At 33.0% G+C, this 16,017-nt stretch overlaps 1 protein-coding gene across 1 annotated transcript in view; it reads right to left on the bottom strand.

Annotated features, from left to right (window-relative positions):
• Positions 1 to 16,017, bottom strand: part of LOC108906156 (MAGUK p55 subfamily member 5-A) — a 90,541-nt gene that overhangs the window by 21,115 nt on the left and 53,409 nt on the right. The window contains exons 7-8 of the mRNA XM_018709350.2: positions 11,067 to 11,280; positions 3,258 to 3,509 (exon numbers count right to left, since the gene is read on the bottom strand). Of these exons, the coding sequence (XP_018564866.2) occupies positions 3,258 to 3,509; positions 11,067 to 11,280 (466 nt within the window). The remainder of the gene's footprint in view (positions 1 to 3,257; positions 3,510 to 11,066; positions 11,281 to 16,017) is intronic.

Below are 16,017 nucleotides of genomic sequence, written 5' to 3'. Positions count from 1 at the left end.
TTGCTGCCGTTCATGGATGACACCATTCCTCGATGCGAGGCTGTTAAGTGCACATTTCACGCACTTTTTGGTAGAATCGCTCGCGCACTATCCGTGTTAGCACTGGCACTAAACGAATTAACGTGACGCCATTGGTAGGAGAGACCCGGAATATTCGGCAGGTAGATGTTCCGGTGGCGGTGGCCGATTGTGTTTTGTTTTACGTGACGTACACACGCGCCAGGTAACCACTATTCGCTCCCACCTGCGTTTTGTCACATGTGACGTACAGAAGTTAGTATCGACAACGACTGCTTGATTGTGATTAATGAAAATGACGAACGAGCGATTATTGAGTATTAAAAATGCTGGTTTTGGCTCCAAACCATTTTTTTCTGACAGCAAATGATAAAACGGAAGTAATGATACTGTTGTTGAATTTATAAATTCAGCCTATAGTCTGTTTAGAAATGAAAGAGAGTAATAAAAGCTTATTATGTATGCAAATCGTAAATAAATGTAGTACTGGTGCTTATATTCAATATTTTTATATTATGTATTATCGGTATAGGATGAGGTGTACTTTTAAAAAAAACTTGTGCGATCGGACTGTAATAAATTGTAGCAGGTAACTAAAATTTAATCCCCGAAAATCCGTCTTTGTCTATGCCGCTTCAATTTCTCGGTCCATTTCTCTTATAAGTAAACAATATAAAAACAGCATTTCAAAACATGAGGCTACTTTAAGCATCATAACCGGGTTAAGAGGGTTTTTAGTAATTCAAATAAAATTATTCAATATTATTATCAAAATATTTATTTAAATTTAATGAATAGACTTTTATTCCACACAAAAATATATGTATTTTGAAAATTCAAATTATGGTGAGTAAATGTAGTGTTGTATAAATGTACAATAAAGAAAATAAAAAAGTAGGTATATTAAAATTCATCCTCTGAATATTCTGATGAATTATCTTCGTCTCCTAGATTGATAACGATAGGTTCCACAGTAACGTCAATTAAATTATCGAGTTCCCACATTTTCTCCTCTTCTTTTTGTACATGATGTATACATCTTTGCCAGTTATCTGCAGTTACTCGTTCCAAGGAATTTTTTAACAAAATTTTCACGTCACTTAATTTAAACGTCGTATTATTTCGCGCTACATCTCCTTTTACCTGCGCCCAGACTAATTCGATTGGGTTAAGTTCACAGTGATAAGGTGGTAACCGTAGTACCGTTATTTGGCGATTTGTTGCCATTTCATCGATAACATATTTTTTCTGATCTTTATTAAGATTGACAAGTGTCAAAAGTTCCTTTTTCACCATATTTGTTTCAAAAGAAATGTTTTTTCCGGATAACCATTGAATTATATCGGCTTTCCTCCAAGCAGTCGTAGGCGTCCGCTCGGTCTGCCGTGAATGGTAACTGGCATTATCCATGACAATTACAGACCCCGGAGGAATAAGATCCAACATCTGTGTAAAATACTCTTCGAAAACATCTGCGTTCATGTCTTCGTGATAGTCACCTGTATTTTTAGATTCAAATAAAAGTAAACCGCCATCTACAAAACCACTGGCACTACCTATATGTGTCACTATTAATCTTCGCCCTTTACCTGAAGGTGCCTTGAACCCTGTTGAAAGTCCATCCAAAAATGCTTGTCGAAAACTTTTTACATTTTTATCTTGCCATACTTTTGTTACAGTATATCCCTCGTTGACCCAAGTTTCGTCTAGATAATAAATATTCCTCCCTTCGTCACGGAATTTTCTAATTGATCTTAAGTAGGATCTTCGCCAACAAATAATTTCATCTTTATCGATAAGAACTGACTTCCTGTTCTGCTTTTCCCAGCAAAAATTCAACTCTCGTAAGACGGCCCATAATTTGCTTCTACTGATTTTTGGCAAATCGTTGTCCTCTGAAAGTTCACTTAAAATTTTGTTTAGCGTTGGTATTTCTTTTTTAAAATAAAATGAGTGTACTTTTCTGCGAATGACATTTTTGAAGAAATCATCTATAACGACTTTTGACCTCCCTGTAGATGATTTTGGGGGATTTACAGTATCTTGTTCATTTTTTGTTTCCTTTAAAAGTCTGTAGATAGTCGATTTTCCAATCCCTGTCATTTTTGTTAGCATTAGTGTTACCCGATAATTACCTGAAACGTAATATTACCACGCCCATGGCCGGTTCTTATCTCGAGGTTTTATTACTCTCTTTCATTTCCAAACAGACTATAGCACTATAGCACTATACAGGGTGTTTTGATGAAAAGGTACCATAAATTCAGAGGCGGTCGTCTGTTATACGTAATTATCTAAGGAATCGTTTTCGCTGAATTCCGAACCCGTTGCTGCTTAGATTGGGAGTACCATAAGGTTCCATATTAATGCCTTTATTATTTTCAATGTATTATTTAATTTATAAATAGCTGTACATACACCATTCTGCTGATACGCAGTGTATCATTTAATTTGAATAAAAAAACATTAAATTATTAAGGCCATTTAAACTAATATAGCGATATAAAGTTAAGAAAAATAAAAAATTGTACAGTGTACCTATTATAGTCGCTCTTTGTTTTGTGATTTATAAAACCACATGTTTCGATGTAAATCCACAAATTGCAGATTTAAAGTACTGCATAATATACATATATTAGGCACTTCCGATTTCGCAACATTGATTTGTTTCATAAGAAATGTCATTTTAACTGTAAGAATTCTAGTAAATATCTTCTAAACGTATGGTAAGACATTAGTCCATAGTCCACCAAAAATATAGAAAATTTTATTATTTCCATAAAAATTTAGATACATACAAGCAAACGTATTATAAATACTTCAAGGCGATTGAAGAACCAGTCTGAAACATCCCGGAGGTCGTCAAATTGTTTTCAATATTAGTTTCCTCGACGTATAGTGCGTGACGCATACACGAAGGGCACTTTTGTTTAAATGCCCCCCATGCATTCGAAATTAGCGCAGCGACTTTTTATATTGCGTATTATGATGAATTAAAAGTTTCACAACAAACAAATATTGTCGGAAATTTTAATTACTATGTACACGGCTGAATGATAACGTGGAAAAACAAGCGCTACGCAAACTGGAACACATATTTGAAATTTCTGAAGCCATGGGCGTCGCTAGAACAATTTCCAAGGGTTAAAAAAAATCAGTCAGGTTCAATTTCCATTTGGTATCTCATTCGGCTTTCAGAAATATAAAAATGATTGGTTGGTTGTGGTATATGAACTCACTTGGTACTTTTTGATGCTGTCCAGTTGTTCCCTGGTGGGTTCCACCACCGAAGTGGGGGTAAGGGGGGCGGGGGTGGTAGCAGCGGTTATGTTATTGTTGTTAGTGATCCTGGCGGGTAGTTGGGGGGCGGGCGCTCTATTGACGAGCCTGCCATCTTTTTCTATCTTGAGATGGTCCCTGGGAGGGGGCACCGGTTTGGCGGGGAGGTCTGGTAGGGGGGGTTGGACTGGGGTAGTACCATTCAATCCGCTCTGAAAAAAAAAGATACATTTAATCAGAAAAATTGAAAATAATCTTAAAATTTCAATGGTTAAGTTCATAAAAATCCAGAGAAAAATACTAGGTCTGAAGTCATGATTTTGCACCTCGATTTAGTGGCGTGTATGATATTAAGCCGCATAATATAGTTATCTTTAAGCCACCCTATGATTGTGTTTTATAAAATCAATGTTGTTACTCTACAATGTGGTAGTTGATTCATTGTTTGCAAAATTTATTCAGTTAAAACAAATAAGTAAGAGCTGTAGGAAAATGACTTTTTTTCTATTATAGATTTCGTTCTAGTTAACAAAAGTTTAAAGTTTCATTCACAACCAGCCAATTACAATTACAATTAGTACTTAGAATTAATATTAGACGTAGGGCGAAAATTAACGTGTTTTGATAATTCAAAACGTCGAATTCTAGAGAAAATTAATTAATACAGGTATATAAAGATTAAATTACCAATTTTATTGGTATCATTTATTCCATAAGTAATTTCCATATACACCTACAATATTTGCGCAGATACGCAGCAACAGGATAATTACGGTCGTATAATTTAAAACAAGAAATAAACCAGTTTGTCGCGTAGGTACCTAATTGATTTTAATAATAAATTGCTGCTGTATCGCAGTCTATGATCACAGTACATTGTTATTATAATGCAGCAATGCTAAATTATTTATTTGTTTTCGTGATAATGCTGATCGGAGCAAAATTAGGTCAGTAAATCACTGTTTTTGTCCTGAAAGTTTACAGGATCATACAAAATATGTAACACGGACAATTTTTGAACTGCAATGTGTCAGAAAAAGATAATTGCAAGTTGTTAGGTTACAATTTTAACCCAAACACTACATTTATATCATGTATTTGCAAAGGAATTATCCATTCAGAGAAGTAAAAATATAAATAGTTTATATTTAACACAATTTAAAACAGGGTGCTTAATATTCCGTGAATATGAATCTGCACAGTTTCTACGTCCAAAATAAGCAGCCGCTAAACTGTTTATGGATATTTTTTATTCTGTTCATACTGTTTTATTTTGATTCCAAGTACACGCTCACCTTGTATATTGTTTGGTCACCTTTTGTTTTTTGTGACTGTAAAGAACAGTATTTTTTTTATATATATCCACTATTACTAAATTGTGGGTTATTATTATTTAAACGAATTACTCGAAACTTAGAGAATCATATAATTGGCCCTCAAGATATTTTTACCTGTTCCTGCTAGAATTACAAAAAGGCCTAGATACAACACTTCCCCCCAAGCTTTCTAAATTCCTCTATAATAATTGCAGAAACCATCTGTAGGAAATAATAATATACCTGCCGCATACTTTAGAACCAATTATTAATAATTACTAATACGCCAACAAAATTAAGAATAGAGATCTGTCTGTCCCTGCCCCCTCAAAATTTAAAAAAGTATTGAGAACACTGTCATATGTATTATAATACAAATATGTATATATTCTTTTATTCATATTTTTAGTACCTATGTTATTAAAGGTAAACTCACAATAGGGCACGTAAAGGTAATTACTTTGGAATTTCCTTCTCAAATATCGTTGGTCTAAAACTGTAACAGTTCTATTCGGTTGTAGACATATTCTTGATTTGAAAGCTTCTGAAGTGTCTGAAGGCATTTGAAATATTGTAACTGCTGCAGTTAGTCAATACATTTGTAGATAACATATACATATATCGGAAATGTGTACTTCCGCATTTTTGTATAATATTGGAATGTTTGAAAGTTCTAGTCGTGACTGAGGCTTACAAAACCAGATGTAGACAGCGTAAATGTACTCAACACTGTAGTGATTCATAGGCAGCAAACTACAAGAGATTTTGTACAATGTGACATAACTCAACATCTAAAATAGATATTTGTATTTGTTTTAGACACAATTTTTTTCTGTTATTTGACAGTTTGGATGTAGAAATTGCGTAGATCTAATATAGATACTATTAGATGATGAGAAATTGTCTCTTTCGAAATCTGTCAAGCATTTTTGATATTTTAATTCTGTTTTCTATGTTCAGTTTAGTTAAATGAAACGAAAAAGACTTTTTCATACAGCTTTATTTGGATAATTGCTTCAATAATATGACTGTCAATTTTTGGAAATTTATTTATTTCAACTGAACAAATTTTGCAACTCAACCCAATCAAGTACCGTTATTTTCATTGTTCGAAAATTGCAAAAGGTTCCCGTGGACCAAATTTATTGCGTTCCATTTATTTGTTATGGGACAAGAACTATTTTTGGATGGGCTATCAAGTATCGATGCTGACGGAGCAACAGAATCAGAATATTCAACTTTTGAGAATATCCTATTTGAAAATTGAATTTTATTCAATGTTGCAACAAGAACCGTAGCAAACAGAGAACAGAACTGATATGGACATTTGATGAGGATGGAACTAAATAGAATAACATGAAGAAAGACATATAACAAAAAGGAATAAAGGCAGACTACGAAAAAAATAGATACAACAAACAGCGGACGCGGGAAAAAGAAGAGAGAAGAAAAAGAAGAGTATAGGTCATGTAGGCAATAACAGCAAATAGGGAAAAATGGAAAAGGTGGGTGGATGGAAATATAGGAAGGAAAGGTAAAGGAAGGGGAGAATGAAAGGAAAGGAATTTTATACTCAACAGATTTCTAACTCCCATGTTTTTTATTCTATTAATACTAATCATTTTGATTGACACATTTGCAGATTATGTCAATAAAATGTAATATGAAATACATCTGAAATGGCAAATATCCTCTAAGCATGTGTCTTGCTATCAGAAACTTTAATGATGACCACATAATCTTTGTCTTCTATATCTTGTATCATCATATTTAGTATTCCTGAGACTTACATCTACAACCCATTGTTTTGGAAACTCAGGATGCAAAATATACGGTCTGCCAATATTTTATAAAAATAACACTACCTTCTACAGTTCCAAAGTTATTTTGATAACACCCTGAGTAATTTGAAATTAGATTCCAATTGGGTTCTAATACAAATTGTCGATTTCACAATTTCCCATATGCAGCATTTTTAAAATACACACCCTTGAAACAAGTAGTTAAAGTGTCAGAAATCGATACTAGTTAGACCGTCGATTTACCAACCACGGAAGGGTGTTCTGTCCATCCGGGACAACGCTGAATAGCACAGATAAAGTTACGTATACGATTTGCTGACTGGCACAACAGTTATATGTGTATTTGCGACACAGAAGAACAACGGTAATGCCTTTGATAAGGCATCCCGTTCGACGATAATGGACAATTTCTGTTCTATTTACGATGACATCAGTTTTCGAGGCAGAAGCTGTATCTCTAGTCGTGTGAATTTATGATTGATGTACGCTGCGAGAAAAAAGATATATAGCACTGTGAGGTAGTGGATTGGGGGTAATACAGAGCTTTGACGACTTTTGATGTATAGAACGAAGGAATTTAGGTCATTGGGTAATGTAACTCAGTTCTTTATTTGAAAAGCCCCAGCGAGTGCAAAAAGTACGAAAGTGCAAAAAGTAACTTCACAAGTGTGTATCAAACAATATTTTTTCGACAAGTGCTTGGATATGTCGTTGAAATTGGGAAAAAGGGAACAATTTTGATATTTACGACAAATTAATTTGACGTATATCAATATTCTGGTTCTGGTATGTTGGGAAATTCTGTGAACATTAAAACAAAATAAATGTTGCGAATCAAATGAAAAGTGAAATGTATTTTCAAGTGATGAAGAATTTTTAACTCTTGAAGCATGTGAAGCTGTAGGAAATGGAAAATGGCAAGATATTCTAAAAAAATCTGCAAGATAATATGAAATAGCTTATAATGATTTCAAAAAATAATGAAGTGGTGTACAGAAAGGAAAATGTGCTACTGGCTTATTTTTTATACAAGGTTATGAAACCTTCAACATTACAGTCAATTTAGGCTATGTTATTAAAAAGTACATTTAACAAGAGTTTCAGAGTTTCTTCTGAAGAACAGAGCTATATGTCTCTCGAAACGTTAAGAAACCAAAACCAATCACGTAGTAGCATCATCAGTTTCTGACATTACAAACATTTTAGAATCTCACGTAATGAGTTTTGCGCCTTTTGTGGGAAGGAATTTCATTTTCACGCACTATAATGTCCAAATTATAAACAATTTCATGACCAGCCAAAAGGCCTGCCCTGAATCCCATAGAATACACATATGGGATATTATGGGCATACAGCCTAGGGAACTTCTCCTGCCTCGAAACAACCAACAACAGTTTGGACAAAGGTTACAAGAATTATGGGAAGACCAAGATCTAACTAGAATCTCAAATTATTCGGTCAATACGAGATAACACTGAATATTAGCCATTTTAATCCCTTACCAGGTCCTATTATTCCAGTCTTTAGTTTTACATTTTATGTAAGTTGCTAAGCTGTCAAGTACCTTATTTTAAAACCTCTTAAATACTTTTTTCTACTATGAAATTGTTCATGTGACTTATATCCATAATCATAATGATGTCTATGATGCGATTTTTTACTGATGTTGTATGCTTTGTGATTACAAAATAAACATTTTTCTAACTTTTTGATAACTGCGAAAAAAGACAACACATCTCGCAAGCACTCCTAACCTCTAGATAATATCGAGGGGCTTGGCCGCAAACCGGAAACGGCGATTTTCAATTGTTTTCCTATCTGCTCGAATTCCGGATGTTCACGGATTATTTACAGGTTCACTTCAACCGATTTTGTGGATACCCAACACGATACCCGTCGTGGAAACAAATTTTATTAACTACGTATGTACAAATTCCTAGGAATATCTTCACCCTCATGCAAAGTACTTTCTAGGTTAATTCTAAGAAATCTATCGTTTTAGTAACGTAGTCAAGAAGCACAGGGTACGTCAAGAGAATAAAATCATCTGCAAAAATCGCCGATTTGTTCTGCATTTGAAAATAAGCATTTCGTGATATAATAATTGGAAAAAAGAGATGAAAGAAACAATAACAACCAGAAGAAATATTTAAGACCTGTTAGGGCCAAATTATTAAAGTAAGTTTAACTTACAGTTAACTAACTATAAGCTTGGAATGTGATTTGTTGCAATTAAAACGTACCGACACCAACACATTCTAATCTTCCAGTTACTGTAAGATAAACTTGCTTTAATAATTTGGCCCTTATACATTTATCATATTACAATCCAAAAAGTTGGTCAAGTTATTTTGATACACGTGCACATACATTTTCTTGGTCAATAAATTGAACGAAAACTTAAGAGAAATATTTACTTCACAGATTACTTGAAATGATATCGAAAAATATTTTATTTGTATTTTTAAATTTTAAATTCGATAAATATTATTGCCTATAAATAATAATGCTAATTTCAGTTTACTGATTTAACCGATTTTTTGTATTCTGCAGTTGTTGGTGGCTCTAAATTTTACCAAAAAATTGGCCAATTTATAGTAATGTATACAAAGTTGACCATAATACAATTTATTGGATAGATAAATGTAAAGTAGGTTAAGAAAATTATATCTTCATTAACACTGGACAAATAATCATCTTCTAAAAAAAATGAAGCAAAGATTGGATTATTTCATGAAAAATAGGAAGATGAAAACAAGATTAAAATATGTCTAGAGTCTGAAAAAGTAAGTTCTACTTTCACAAGACCAAAAAAAAATGGAGCTAAAGAACAATTATTAACCACCCTGTCTTTTTGACTTCTCTGTACATATTTATCCACTAATTATCTTTATTTACTTGTATTTAACGTCTAGGGTCATGCTAAAAAAATAAATTTCGCCGGACGGTTACCTTGAGTACTTTGGGTGAGGGGTACTTAGGGGGGGTCTTTTTTCTCTCAACGAAATTATCGGGCACGTCTATGGCCCTTTCTTGGCCGTCTTCGCCGAAGGTCACTCCTGAGAGCCGGTTGTACCCTACCTGGAGGTGGCACAAAGCAGATACATTTAAATAAAACAGAAAAAAGTTACAAAATATCAAAATAATATACAAGAAAAATATGCAGGTCCCCTCTATTTTTTTTTAGGACGTACTATTTGGTTAATTGTTTTATATCTAGTGGCGTCCAAGATGTACTTGTTGAAGCAATTACGATGATCCTATTGACAATACAAAGCCTGATGTGTTTTTGATTTTTTTAATAAAAATTGCTTCTAAAAAGAATCGCAGCAGGCGATTAGTTAGGGCGCCACATTGTACATTTTTTTTTCTGAATATGGATAATAAAGGAGGACATTAGGAAATATATTTTTTGCGATATCTTAAAAGTTTCTGAAGACAGTTTAAACCAGATCTAGAGTACTTGGACACTAATCTACTCAGCATTGTCCAACTTTTTTAATTTTACCTAATTAAAAAATTGAATACTATTAATCTCTGGACGAATAATAATAAAAAGATACTCATGTTTATTTTCAATAAATCAAGTTATTTTCGTTTATCAATAAAATATCTCGAATAACATTTAAGATATTGAAAAAATATGTTATCTACCACTTTCCTTTAAAGGTTATTATCCATTTTCGAAAAAAAGTATGCATAAAAAAAGTTCCTAACCTTACTTTTGTATAATATCCTAAAAGATTGGCAGACAATTAATCTCACCCTGTATTTTATCAACTTCATCTCAGCGTAATACAAAGATCCAAAAAATTATAATAATCCAAACCCATTACATATCCATCGAATGACATTCGTAATGTCTCTCTTTAGCCAATATCCAGTTTCACACAATGTGATCGAATCGTGATTGCTCATTAATAGGTTTTCAACTATAGAAGAGCAATTCATACACTAATGAAGTTAGTTAGATGAATAGTTGGTTTCCGAAGCAATGACGCCATTAGTTTCATGGCTTACCGCGATGTATTTCGAGATTGTGTGTGTTACAGCGATAAGAATGTCGATATTTAAACGAACAGTTCGAATAAGGATACGCCTCTAATGCGATGATTACACTGGTTGCGAATTCGTACGAAACTTCGTAAAAAATCACATGAAAACGGTTCCTACGAGCAGAACAAAGGACCAAAAATCTAAGAATATCTTAAAGCTGGGTTCACACAATTTCAATTTGCTAATTGCAAAACGTGAATATTGTTCTAATAGACTTATTTAAGTAAAAATGATTGCTATTCATTTAAATTAGTTCAGTTTTTACTTAAACTAAACTCATTTTCTTTTACACTTGATTGTCACATGCTATTCGTACAAAATGACTTGATGAAAATTTTAGTCATATCAGAAATGCGTCTGAAATTTATTTTCTTTAATATTGATTACCACAAATGTGCTATTAATAGAGTACGCACAGATTTTCGTCCAAATTCACATCCAATGTAACCACAGCTTTATACAAACTTAATCAAACTTTCAAATTATAGTCAATCTTCCTACATTTTTTATAATTTTGCATCATCTACGTAGTTTTTACTTGTTTTGAATTCAGACGACACGCAAAATTTGTAATATCTACTAAAATGCAAGTTACCTGCAGGATGGGCTTTGGTGGAGGGTATCTGGGAGGTGTTTTGTTTCTGGCGATGAAGGTGTCCGGCACGTCGACGGCCATCTCCCTATGCGGTCCATTGTCCCCCGACAGCATCATCACCATGTTGTAGTCATCTAGCTCGTCTGGGTGCTTCTTCACCGTGTCCAAGTCGCCGTCCAGGACGACTATACTGCTTCCGGACCGTCGTCTGGGCCTGCAAAAGGTAACAAAGTCTCGGAGTACATACATATTTATTTTTGAAAAATTTATTAACTACCATTATTTTCTTTGTTCGAATGTTGCAAATTGTGGTTCCCTTAACATCATATCTTATTCTGAAACTCCTGTGATGGCCAAATAATTATTTTTGATGGATTAAATATCGATGCTGATGAAGCAACCGATTCAGAAATTTCAACTTTCAACTTTCTCAAATTTCCGAAAATGACAAATGTCCTCTGTGCATGTCTTGTTGCCAGGAATTTTAATGATAACCGTATATGTAAACTTTGACTTCTACGCCTTGTACTGTACAGTTTTGAGTTTGACTAGATTTAGAGGTGAAAAACCTCTTGGACTAAAAATAAGTTATGAGAATTAAGTGCGACTCAAATTCAATTTACGACAATTAATAAAATTTCAAATAGTTCGCACATGTTTATGATAAATAATGAATAGAATGCCGTTTAAAACTTCTAATGAGCTGTACATTCTCATAATATATTTATAGATATCTGCCAAAGGCATATCAGTTGTGTTTTACTGAAATTTTGAATATTCTAGTAATGACAATATCATGTACAAGATATTGCTTTCAACAACGTCTTGTTTAGTCCATCCAAACTTGTTTGTAACTTCTGCCAATAGCTCTAAAATACAAATCTGTCTATAGGAAAATGTTTCAAGTATGTTAAAGAACACTTCGTATTGTTGCTGACCTTGATTTGGACGAATTAATAGGGAAACGACCCTACATTAAAAGGTTGTTTACCATAACAGGTAATCCTACAGGTGATAGTCCTTTTACATAATGAATTTAGTCCCAAATATAAAATATGTACAAAAGCAACTGGTTCAAAAGACTTATTATTATAATCATGTTGGGTTAAAAGCATTTGCTTTTATAATGTAGTAGTGCCTCATTACAAAATTAGTTTAATGCTTAAACTGCACGAATAGAGGAAATATATCGAGGAAAAGTTTGAGTTGCCCCATTAATTATGATAAGAAAGAAATGGAGCGTACTTAAACATTTACGTGCTTGTTAAATTATACTTTTTTTGCAGGATCATCTTATTTCCTGATTCTACATCTATTTCTTCAAGTCTCTGTAGGTGATTAGAAAAACATTTTGTTTTGCAGAACTCTTACCAAGATTTCCAAAGTTTCTATTGACATCTGCTACACTTTTCAGCTTGGCATATGAACTATGTATATGTGAATTTGCTACTGTTGAGAATAAAACTGAAAAATTAAATGTCGAACCAGTTTCTGTAAAATTATAATTAAAAAAGAAATAATATGTTCTTGAGCAATGAGGAGATTCGGTAACCAGCGTACATACCTCTCTCCAGCGCCGTCAGCCCAGTAACGTAACTTTTACTTGCCTTTCAGTTCAATATTCATGAGACATATTTACACAATAAAATTCTTGGAAACGGTTCTTTAAACATAGTACGCCACGAATTCTTGTGATTTCCATAAAATACGAGAAGCACCTTGTGAAAGTACGGGCTTAAAATTTTTGTCTGACGGTACCGTTTTGTTTTATCTATATTTTATATTCCCACATGCCTCACGTTGTATATCACCAGATTTAATCCGTTGGCTGAGAAAATGCATTTCTAAAATTTCTTCTCACACTTCTTTCGTTCTCTTTACAGTCGGAAAATATAATATTGAAAGTTTCGTTATAAAATGTTTTGTATCTGTGATCATTTTCAAATTTTTCAAGTTCGCAATGTTCTCGGTAAATTTAATCACGAAACTTCTTTACTTGAAAGTTTTAAATGAGGATAGTTATCGGAAAGTCTTATCTTTAAACTTTCCAATAAAGTTTTATCATGATATATAATTAACCAGTTTTAGGAAAGTATTATTCCGAAACTTTCTTCTCAGAAAGTTTTACGTTTATTGGAAAGTTTCATCATGAATATATCTTCTTTAACAGTTATTTAGGAAAGTTTCATTCTGAAAGTTTTAAAGTTATGTAAAATATAACGGAGAAGTTTATTCTGAAACTTTATTTTCAGAAAGTTTTAAGTTTCTTGGAAAGTCTTATTTTTGAGACTTTCTCCTTTCCTAAATTAAATTACGCCTTTTGCTTGTCTCTCCGGGAATTTAGATGACGAAACGTATTTTCCAATACTTTAATCATGAACGTAAGAGGCATTAAGCAGTAGAAAAAAACCGTGGCAGCGTGGGTAGACGTCATTAGTGCGATACCCAAGAACACAAGTCGCTAATTGTCCAAATCAGTTATGAATACGACGCATACACAATGGGATTTCGTTTATGCACGGCGATGTAAATGAACCTTTGAAATTGAAATGGTACTCGTAGGTGGAATTTCGGAATGCGTACGCGCTGAATCACCTCCAGGTGTGTTCGGCGTTAGATCGATTTTGGTGATCATACAGGATGTTATTATTGAGCGATTTAGAGAGGTTTTTTATAATAACTATTCGGATTAGAGTTCCTCAGTTCATTAACCTCAGGTACCTCCCGTCAGTCATATACCGATGTTCAATTTGTTTTGAATAAAAATTATATCATACCTACTTCGTGTAGAGTTACAGGGTGATTCACTATATTTTCACCCCCCCATTAACTTTTTTGTTTTTAGAGTTATAAAAAAATGTGAGATACAAAAGTTGTACGATTTTTTATGAATTTTTTTTGCAAATGTTAGTAGAAAAACAAATGAAGTCCAAACAAAATGGCCGCGGATGTTAACTTTATTAATTTAAATGGAACACCCTGTATATTTTTACATATTTGGATAAGAGCGTTCCCTGTCGAGTATAGTCATATAGGGTTTTTGGGTCCATCTCTAACAATAAGCGAGAACTATTAAAAAACGAAAATAACGTTTTTTTATTAAGAAAATAAGACATTAATTAGTAAACTTCTTTCAGGCATTTCTGCCTTTTTCTGATTACGTAAGGATTTACAGATTTAGTTATAATATGTTTTGATATGTCGGACATTGATACGGTCCAAAATGCGTATTGATAATGTAACAAAATCTCACTAATTAGGCTGAGAGAGGCCTAATTACTCATAGACAAAGTTATATGGTAGGCCGTGATAGTGACAGGTAATGTCATGACAACATTTTTATTGTTTGACATTGTGTATTATTATTTAATTAAAATGCTTTACACAGAAATAGAAAATTGAAATATTACAGGAATTAAAATAGAGTAATGTTTTTCTCCATACTCTATTTTAATTCTAAATAATATTTCAATTTTCTACTTCTGTGTTAACCTATTTTAATTAAATAATAATACAAACTGTCAATCAATAACAATGTTGTCATGACATTACTACCTGTCATTGCTACGACCTGCTATAACATTGTTCATAAGTAATTAGACCTCTCACGGCCTAATCTCGTTTATTGTTAGAGATGGACCCAAAAAAACTTATATGACTATGCTCGACAAGGAACGTTCTATCCAAATATGTAAAAATATACATGGTGTTCCATTTAACTTAACAAAGTTAACATCTGCGGCCATTTTGTTTGTACTTCATTTGTTTTTCTATTATCATTTTCAAAAAATTCGTAAGAAGTCGTGCAACTTTTATATTTCACATTTTTTTATAACTCTTAAAACAAAAAACTCAAAGGGGGGGTCAAAATATAGAGAATCACTCTGTACCTAAAATAATCGAAAGTGCAAAGAGGTTTTTGTTTAATTCAACCCAAAGAAAGAAACTTTAATTTCAGGTAATTGTTTAGCACCCGTGGAAGTGTTTTTTTACCATAGATGTAAGGGCTGATTTCAAGTTTATTTTTAACGGTTTCCGCACAAATCATTAAACATATTTTCAATACAAATCTGATAATCTATTACAAGACAAATGTTTAAATTCTCATATAACATTATTTTCTATTGCTTTACTACCGCATTGTATAAAAACGCAGTTCATTCGGATGACAAATTATAGAGGCATTCGGAATTCAAACCTTGGGGTAGGGCTTTGTGCACCCCTATAGCCATAGAACAGGTCTAGACGTCAGGTGAAAACGTCAGGTTGAGAAGAAAGACTAGAAATTCTGGGAATATTTAGCTGGCGTTTATTACTTTACAGGTAGTAGTTTGGGATTTGTGTAAACATAACATAGGCATACCAAATTACTGAACAGTCGTAATTATAACAACGAAAAATGTTTAAATACACGTCTAGTAATAATAGTAATTTTAGACATGTCGAAGTGTTGTGCGCGACAGGGGGTGGTATATTATTATTTTAGATCCTGTTAGTGATGAAATATACCCGTAATCCTTTTGATACATAAACTAATTAGCGTAATTTCTAATATGTTTTATTGTATTTGTGCAAAATTGTTTGTAATGCACTGGTGATTTTTAAACAAAGATTTATAACCAGTAGTTTCTTAAGCAAATAAAAATTGTTTTTAATTTTTAACAGTTGCGAAATAAAATTTTTATGATTTCTAAAGGTTATTGTACAATAGAAATGCGTTAATATTGTCCTATTTTATACAAAAGATTCACTGACTCAGATTTAAAAATTTGATATTTGAAACTTTATAATTTTTTTATTAAATGTTCGAACTAAATCATCCTCAGAAACGAGAAAAGGAGAATCATTTAGTGGAACAGATCAGAGACACATGTAACCCCTTTTGGAGTTGGATCTTGGCAATTGGGAAGAGGGTTGGGGGTATTGGGGTGTGGATGGCGTGACGATATGT

This window comes from Anoplophora glabripennis, unplaced genomic scaffold (genome assembly GCF_000390285.2).
Source record: "Anoplophora glabripennis isolate ALB-LARVAE unplaced genomic scaffold, Agla_2.0 scaffold74, whole genome shotgun sequence".
In the NCBI taxonomy this organism is placed as follows: Eukaryota; Metazoa; Arthropoda; class Insecta; order Coleoptera; family Cerambycidae; genus Anoplophora; species Anoplophora glabripennis.
This window is presented reverse-complemented; position numbering and strand designations above follow the sequence as displayed.